The 7,763-nt window shown below is 64.8% G+C and overlaps 2 protein-coding genes across 4 annotated transcripts in view; both read right to left on the minus strand.

The window, feature by feature from the left end:
* Positions 1 to 384: 384 nt before the first annotated feature.
* SMIM1 (small integral membrane protein 1 (Vel blood group)) lies at positions 385 to 3,167 on the minus strand. 3 transcript variants are annotated; one of them, XM_035019950.1, is made up of 4 exons: positions 3,077 to 3,167; positions 2,688 to 2,824; positions 900 to 1,019; positions 385 to 635 (listed from the first exon to the last, which is right to left on the minus strand). In XM_035019950.1, the coding sequence occupies exons 3-4, from the start codon at positions 1,007 to 1,009 to the stop codon at positions 509 to 511; spliced, it is 237 nt and encodes a 78-aa protein (XP_034875841.1). In that variant the 5' UTR covers positions 1,010 to 1,019; positions 2,688 to 2,824; positions 3,077 to 3,167; the 3' UTR covers positions 385 to 508. The 3 variants fall into 3 exon arrangements, with proteins under 3 accessions (XP_034875841.1, XP_034875843.1, XP_034875842.1); XM_035019952.1 differs by having other exon boundaries at positions 2,688 to 2,817; positions 3,077 to 3,162; XM_035019951.1 differs by lacking the exon at positions 3,077 to 3,167 and having other exon boundaries at positions 2,688 to 3,069.
* An 889-nt stretch (positions 3,168 to 4,056) lies between these two features.
* The window catches only part of CCDC27 (coiled-coil domain containing 27), a 14,737-nt gene continuing 11,030 nt past the window's right edge, over positions 4,057 to 7,763 (minus strand). Inside the window, exons 12-13 of the mRNA XM_035019029.1 lie at positions 5,747 to 5,851; positions 4,057 to 4,344 (exon numbers count right to left, since the gene is read on the minus strand). Of these exons, the coding sequence (XP_034874920.1) occupies positions 4,219 to 4,344; positions 5,747 to 5,851 (231 nt within the window). The 3' untranslated portion in view covers positions 4,057 to 4,218. The remainder of the gene's footprint in view (positions 4,345 to 5,746; positions 5,852 to 7,763) is intronic.

Below are 7,763 nucleotides of genomic sequence, written 5' to 3' on the forward strand. Positions count from 1 at the left end.
GGTCCCAGACAAGGGCTGAGGCCCCACTCCCCACCCTCGGGGGTTGGCAGAGGGACACACACGGCCCCCTCAGAGCCATCCCTGCAAAGCAGGGGTCAGAGGGCCCAGAGAGGGCAGGGGCCTCCCCGGGGCCCCACAGCCCCACAAGGTCCCCTCAGGGAGGACCCCTCCCTGGGGCTGCCAGGCCTGGGCCCTCTGCAGGGGCTCTGGAGGCGTGTCCCGCAGTCTCCCGGCCATTAGTGTCTCGGGCTGGCCGCCTGCGCCAGGCACGTGCTCCTGTGTCCCTGTTCGCCTGTGTGCCCACATGCTGGCCAGTGACCTCGGCACCCTGGGGTCCGCGTCGGGGGTGGGGGCGTGCGTCTGCGCAGAGAGAAAAGTCTTCTGTATACGAGGATCGTGTATATGGGGTTCAGTGTATACAAAGGGGGTTCTGGCGTACAGGGGTGTCCGCCCAAGCCCATGTCCCCACGCACGGGCGGCCAGCCCCGAGTGCGCATGCTGGGCAGCCTTATTTGCACTTGTGTACGTAGTAACCAGTGAGATAGCCGAGGATGAAGACAGCCCAGAAGAGGGCCAGTCCGCCCAGTACCTTCATGGCGATGCCCAGCTTGCCCGAGCACAGCTTCCGGGAGATCCTAGGGAGAGAAGCGCCCCCACATGAGCCCGAGTGGACTGGGGGGCTAGGCTGGAAGGGAGCGGGCCCTGGGGCAGGTGGACCCCAAAGGAGGGTGGTCTGTATGCTCTGCTGACTCGGGAGACAGGAGGGAGCCCAGCGAGGTGGTGCAGGGCCCAGGGTGGCTGGGACTGCTGGGGCTGGGGTGGGGGGGCCTGCAGCATGGAAGCCGCCAGGAGGGGACGAGGAGGTGGAGGGCTCCTCCTGCGGGCCTACGGGCCCTCACCTCTCCCAGGTCCAGGCCTCCTCTGGGCTGGACCCAGCCACCACGTGGACTTCATCCCGGCTGCGGTCATCCCACCTGCTGTACTGGACGCCGCTCTCCTGGGGCTGCATGCTGCGGGGGCTACGGCAAGAGGGGCAGAAGTTGGGCTTAGGCGCTCACGGACGAGGAGACCGAGGCAGGCGTGCGGGGCCCTGACTCCCTGTCAAGCATGGTCCCGGTGACAGCAGTGGCTGGGGCTCCGTGTGGGGCTGCGCTTAAGGCCAGGGTCTGCCTGGGGGTAGGGGCGGGGGTGGGGGGACACGACGGTGGGCTGGTTCCTTCCCCCGAATCTTCTCACCTGGCTTACCAGGGGACCAGGATGCCAAGCGGCCCAGCCACTTGCCCAGGGTCACATGGGAGGAGGCCAAGCAGGAATTCCAACCCAGGGAGGCTGCAAACCCTTCCCTCAGGAATGTGAGAGGTTGTCTCCACCCAGCCCAGTCCCGGGGGGAAGGAGCAGGCCTCTGGCAGAGCTGAGGCCACCCTGGAGGACAGCACAGGATCCCGTGGGTCCTTGACCTGATAACTGCCTTCCTTCCCTCCCCATTCCTGACAGATAAGGCCCCAGAGCAACTCCGGAGGCTGGGAAGGCAGGGGATGGGGCGGCGGCTGGTCCGGCCTGTCTGGCAAGTCGGGGGAGGCCTGGAGCGCCAGAGCAGCGACCCAGCGTGTCCAGTGTCCTCTGGCCTGTCCAACTTGCAGCCCCTCGCCCCCGACACCGCCTGCGGGAGAAGCCGGAGCCTGGGGGCCACCTGGGCCTGCTGGGAGTCCAGGGGCTGGAAAGGCAGGGGCCTCTCTTCTAGGGACCCCCTCCCACAGAATCCTGGAGACAGGCTTAAAGGCACAGCGGGCCACTGAACGGCAAGAGGCCAACCCAGAAACTCCTGACGTGCCTCCCTGTCGTCCCTTTCCCCAACCCCAGCCCAGCGGGGAGGAAGGAAGGGAGCTTGTCTCCGAGCCCCAAGGCCTGCCTGTCAGGTGGGAGCACCTCCTTTGCCACAGCCACTCAGATCAGGGGCCGTTCTCAGGCCCAAGGGATGCCAAGTGTCTGCGGACTGTGGGCTGTGCCTTCCCAGGTGTGTCTGGGAAAGGGGCTCTGGACCGACTCTGCTAGCTGTCTACCTAACGTCCACCCCCTGTCCACCCCTGGAGCAGAGTCCCATTCTGTGCCAGGCAGCAATGTGCCACCCCAAATGACAGCCAGGGGCTAAGACAAGCTTAATACCCTGGCCCCTGGCCCCCCAGGCCAGCCGGATGAGGGCAAAGGGCTGGGGTGTAGCAGAGCTGGGGGGTTCTTGCTTTCACCAAGGAAATAGCAGCCACTTCTTTCTTCCTGCCCCGGCGTGATGGCCGGAGCTGCAGCAGCCACCTTGCAGCCCAGATACCCATGCAACACCAGCCCTTATCGTGTGGACTCTCCAAATCCACACCAATTACCCACCCTTGGGCTTCTTGGTGAGAAGAGTCAACCCCCACCTGTTCAAGCCTGGGTTCCTGCCGTGGGCAGCGGAAAGTATTCCTAACTGATGGAGACTAGCCTGGCTCTCAAGTCATCTCGGTGGAACAAAGCCACTAGAAGCTGGTGAGGTGCCTAGAGCTGGGATCCTGCGGGCCTCACTCTCCAACCCCCACCAGAGGGTCACGCCTTGTACCTGGAGACACCCGCCAAGCTGGGGACCCTCTGGGGATACCACCGCATACCTTAGACCCTTTCGCCCCCAAAGCACCTCCGAGGAGCCCACAACTTACAAAGGGAGAGTCCCGGCGTGGGGCCCGGGCTCCGGCGCCCAGGAAGGTGGTCAGGTGGTCTCTGCCCGGCCAGTGGATCTCTCCCGCCTCCTCCCAGGCCGCAGGTCAAGGTCCGAGGTGCGGCCGATGCCTGCAACCTCAAACAACAACAACAACAACAAAAAACAGAAAATAAAGAAAAGGTGAAGAAGAGCGGCCCTTCGAGGAGCGGCAAGGGGAAGGGAGCGCTGGGGTGTCCAGAGACAGCAGGAGCCAGGCGGACACTTCCCGCACGTGGCCACCCGGCCCGGGGTCGCTCGGCCGCATCAGCGCTCCCCCCGCCCCCACCCCGCAGCTCCGGGACTCCCGGGCGGCCGCGCGCAGGGCAGGGAGGCCGCGGCCAGGCCCACCTCCTCCGTCCGCCTGCCCGAGGAAGCTGCCCCCGCCGCGCGTCCCACCAGCGCCTCCGCCTCCTGCCCTCCGCCGCGCAGACGTGTCCCGGCCGGGAGGGGCGGGGCCTCGGGGGGCGGGGCGGCCTGGGGGCGGGGCAGGGGCGAAGCCCGCACGGGGCCGCCGACCCCAGGCCCCAGGTGTTCCGGACGCGGCCGCCGGAGGGCGTGCGTGCTGCAGGGAAAAAGGCTGTAGGGGCCGCAGGGGAGAGGAGGAGGCGACATGGGAAAGGGGGCCGTAGGGGCACGGGGTCGGCAGAGGAGAGGGGGTCCCCTGGGCTAGGGTCTGCAGGGGAGAGGGGCTGCCCGGGCAACAGGGCCCTCACGGGTCCCGGGGGGGGGCGCGGGTCCACCCCCAGACCGTGCGGGTGCCGGACTCTGGAGCAGAAGCGGGCCCTGGAGCCTCAGGGCGCTCCTGAGTCTGACCCGACCGGCGAGGCGGCCCAGGCGGGGCTCCCCTGGGGAGCCTGCGCGGAGTTCCCAGCTCCGTTCCTCGGGTTCCCGCCCTGGGCCCCGGCGAGCGCGAAGCAGGAAAGGCCGGCGGCGCGCACAGGTGGGTGGGGGTGGAGGACGAGAGCCGACCCCGCGGGCGGGTGCCTGCGTGCAGCGCGTTGCTGTGCCCAAAGCCGCGGGGTGCGGGACGCAGACAGGGCGAACTGCGCAGATCAGGGTGCCTGGCCTCCTGGAGCCTCCACTCCCGCAGCAGTGATGGGAACAGGAGGAGAAGATCGCCTCCACTGTCGCCCAGACGGGTCGCAGCCGCAAAGCGGTGCCCCAGCCAGGGGCGCCCCCACCGCACAGGTTTGTGCCGCAGGTGTCGGGAAGGGGCGGATAGGCACCGGGTCTCGGGCCTCCTAAGCCTGGGCCTCAGGGGTGGGCCCTTGCTCAGTGTGGGGGTCTCCCCAGGAAGGAGCCAGGGGGGCAGATGGGGGCTGTGGTGGTCGCCCAAGCCCCCACGAGTCCCAGGAGACGGAAAAGCTGAGTTCATGGCCAATGGCAGAGTTTAATTCTAAAGCGAAAAGGCCGGGCCGCACAGGGCTGGCTCCCTGAGCTGGGTGCCGGCCTCCGCCGGGCGGGCTGGCGTCTGGGGGCCCGGGCTGGGTCTACTTGGAGGTTATCTTCTTGGACTTGTTCGGGGAGGACAAGGCCTCTGTCTGCTGCAGGGGAGGCACTCTGGCGCCTTTCTGTTTGAGCTGATTGTAGTAGTCGGCTCTCTCAGAGATGATCCTCTGCAACAGAAGCCCGGGCCTCGGTGGCGGGGACCCCGCCTCTCCTCCCCGAGCGGGGGCGGGGTGCGGGGGGCGCAGCAGCGGGGGTCGCTGACCTGACGGGCTCTCCAGCGGAGAAAGCTCTGGTCTGTGGCATCTGCTAACTTCCGTGCTGGAAACACTCCCCACCCCTGCTGATCCCGCCCCGGGATGAAGCTGCAGAACTCAGCCCGCCACGGGCTGGCGTCACCTCTCCCCTGCAGCAGCGCTAACTGCACTTCTTATGTCCTCTGAGGATGTCGAGCGGCCCAGACCAAGAGACCTCAGAGGCCATCGAGTCTGTCCCTCAAGTCCCTTCTGTCCTGCGCACAGGGAGATGGCCAGACCCTCCCTCACCTCTGCTGCTTTGGCGCATCACTGTTTTGTGTGCGGCAGAGGAAAGGGCTTCTTTCCTGGCTACTGGTGGGTACTGATGACTCCTCCCATCCCTCTCTCCTTCCCTCCCTCCTCCCTCCTCCCTCTCCCCCACACCAAACAGCAGGAGCCAGGCTACAGAGACCTCTCCCCAGGTCCTCTTGCAGGTGTCCCCCCTCCCCAGACTGTTGCCACCCTACAGGGGCACTGCTGACCTGGGCCCCACCCCATGACATAGGAGGAAGGAAATCAGGTCTCGGGGAAATGTGGGTGCTGGAAGGTCATAGGCACCTGCTGGGGCAAAGGGCCATGCTGTGGGAGGCTTGGGGCGTGGGGACAGAAGCGGCCCCTGGTGAGAGTCCATATGGCCCTGCACAGAGCACGTGGCAGTCAGGGCTCTTCTCCCAGAGCCCTCCCCCCACCATGCCCAGAAGGCAGCCAGGCTCTCTCCCGCGTGCAGAGGGAGGCTCTACTGCTCAGTGAACTCAAGAGCCAGCCCACAGCTTGTCAGCCAAGGCCCACGGGCGTGGTGGCTTGCCCCTGCCAGCCCCAAAGCCTGCACTATTTGTCCTGCACCACACTGCCCCGGGAGGCCTCTGCTTGGGGTCATCGGGACGACAGCCTGAACCAAGGCCAGGGAAGGGGGGCCATGCCGGGGTCCTGGCTGAGCAGACGAGGATTCCAGCTGAGGCCACGCTGAGGTGCCAAGAAGCATCCCCAAAGAGGCTGAACTGGACAGAACCTGGTGGGGGGGGCAGGCTGCTCCTGCTGCTGGAGAATCTCCAGGACCCCAGCAGCTTGGTCCCCTCCCCACTGCACCCCGGAGCTGAACGCTGAGAGCAGCCTAGCCATGGGGAGATCTGGTCCCCTCTGCCTAAGCAGAGAGCAAGGCTGATCCCAGGGGCACAGTGAGTGGTGACACAGCCAGGACGAGAATGGGGGTCCCCTCAGCCCCCCGCTGCAGATCAGCAAGTGTCACCCTAGAGACGCAGCCCAGTGCTGGATATACCTGCAAAGCTTCCAGAATGTCATTGTCAGAGATCTCAGTGGCAAAGGACTTGACCCCGGAGGTGCTGAAGGTGGCCTGGATGATCTTGTTTCTCAGTCTCTCAAGCTGTGAGCAAAGGGAAGGAGGGGGCGAATTACACCCACCCCTGAGTAAAGCCTTCCAGAAGGTAGATTTGTCCTCACTTTTCGAAGCTTTAGGAACTGGAAGTGTTTGGAGAGGCCAGCTGGTCTGCCTGTGAGCTAGAAGGTGCCAGATCAAAACCCAGACCCAGGTGGCTGGGCATCCAGGCTTTAAGACTTCTACTACTTTTTTTTTTTTTTAATTGAAGAAATAAAACCTGCACATGGCTTAAAAAAGAAAAAACAGTACAAGTTCTCCAAAGCACGCCGCAGGCCATCCTCCCGTCCACAAGGGAGCTGGCACTCCCTGCCCCCAGGGGAGACTCCGGGATGCCCCCAGGAACACCCTGCAGGCTTATCAGCCCCTCACTGTTAGCACTGCAGGGAACACCTGGCCATCCCTCCTATTGTACTCCCAGCCCTTCCTCCTTTTCTTGGGATGGTGAGGCAGTGCTCGCTGTTTGCATTAACCAGCCATGAACGGGGTGGTAACCAGGAGTTAACTAGGACAGAGCTAAGGCTATCTAGTCTTGCTGCCATCTGCTGATATGCATTGTTCATCTTCTCCACTCTGAGCCCCAGAAGCACTCAGACGGGCCCCCCAAGTTATGGTGGCAGCTCAGCACCCGCTCCTCACCCTCAAGGAGCAGAAGCCCTGATGATGCCGAAATGCCACGTGAGAACCGGCCTCAAGAGAGTTTGCATTGCCTCAAAAGGGCTGCAGGACGGTCCACTTTGCCCTGGGACAGTGTTGAAGTGACAGAGGGCATGTTAGGAGCCCCTGGACCTTGGGTGGGGAGGGGGCTTCCTTTCTTTCCAATGTGGATTGGTGCCAGCTCTGCGCCCCATACCCTACTGGGTGTAGGGGTTACCAAGGGAAGGGGGGCCTGCCCCCTGTACTGGAGGTGACTGCTGCTGGGCAAGGGGTGGCGGTCACCTGGAGTGTCCAGCCACAGTGCCCCACGCCCGGGCTGCTGCAGGCGTCACTCACGGGCCACAGCACCACTTCCGGAGGACCCCAGACCTGCCCCCACAAACTTTCTCAACACAGCATTCCAGGCGCTGCCAAACTGAGGCGAGAACCAGACCGATGATGCACCATCCCCTGCTCACACTCTAGCTGGGAGGACTGCTGGATCCCAAACACAGTTTTAGGAGAGAGCAGGTGGCGGCCGTCATTGATGCTGCCGAGCCGTCCAGCGGGAGGCTGGCTCCTCCGGGTGGGGAGAACACACCCCGTTACAGCAGGCACTCTGGCGGGGGGGCGGGGAAGGTGTTCTTTCAAAAGCCGACATGCACAGGACTTTCTCTCTGCTGGTTTTTGGATTCTGGTCGGCTCTTCACTGATTTCCTTTTTGGCCTGGGTCCCTCAGCAGAGGGCACCTCGGCCTCCCTCTGTGCCTTTGCTCACATGTAGCACGGGGGCTCAGATATGGGGTCGGGCTCTTCACATCCCAGCACCACCCCCACGCAGCTCTGGGGGCGCCAGAGGGTTATTTCGCCCCTCCGGCTGCAGGCTCCTTCTGTGAGCAGTGAGGACGCTAAGAACACCTGCTTCCTAGCTTTGTTCACGAGGTTAGACTTCACTGGGCTGCTTAGAACGGTGCCCGACCCCTGCACGCACCCCGAAAGCTATAAATAGATGGTGCCCCTGGCCCCGGAGCGCTCCTTCATGGCCGGCTACCCAAACCCTCGCGCGCCTTCGCAGCACAAGCCAGACACGGCCCGCCCCGCCCAGTGTGCAAGCCCCATTGCACCGACGCTCTCCGCCACCATTTCTGCACCGCCAACTCTGTGCCGGGGCGGGGCTACGCGGGGGAGTGAGCCTAAGCCCCCGCCCCCTCGGCGCGCGGCCCGCCCCCTCGGCGCGCGGCCCGCCTCCCTCGGCGCGCGGCCCG

Source organism: Mirounga leonina, unplaced genomic scaffold, assembly GCF_011800145.1.
Source record: "Mirounga leonina isolate KUSES-001 unplaced genomic scaffold, KU_Mleo_1.0 Mir_173, whole genome shotgun sequence".
In the NCBI taxonomy this organism is placed as follows: Eukaryota; Metazoa; Chordata; class Mammalia; order Carnivora; family Phocidae; genus Mirounga; species Mirounga leonina.

What these genes read in the sequence shown, in the direction of transcription:
- SMIM1 (XM_035019950.1), bottom strand. Translation starts at nt 1,009, where the DNA reads ATGCAGCCCCAGGAGAGCGGCGTCCAGTACAGCAGGTGGGATGACCGC. An exon ending in GAGGCCTGGACCTGGGAGAG is followed by an intron (nt 636 to 899) that starts GTGAGGGCCCGT and finishes TTCTCTCCCTAG; the next exon opens with GATCTCCCGGAAGCTGTGCT.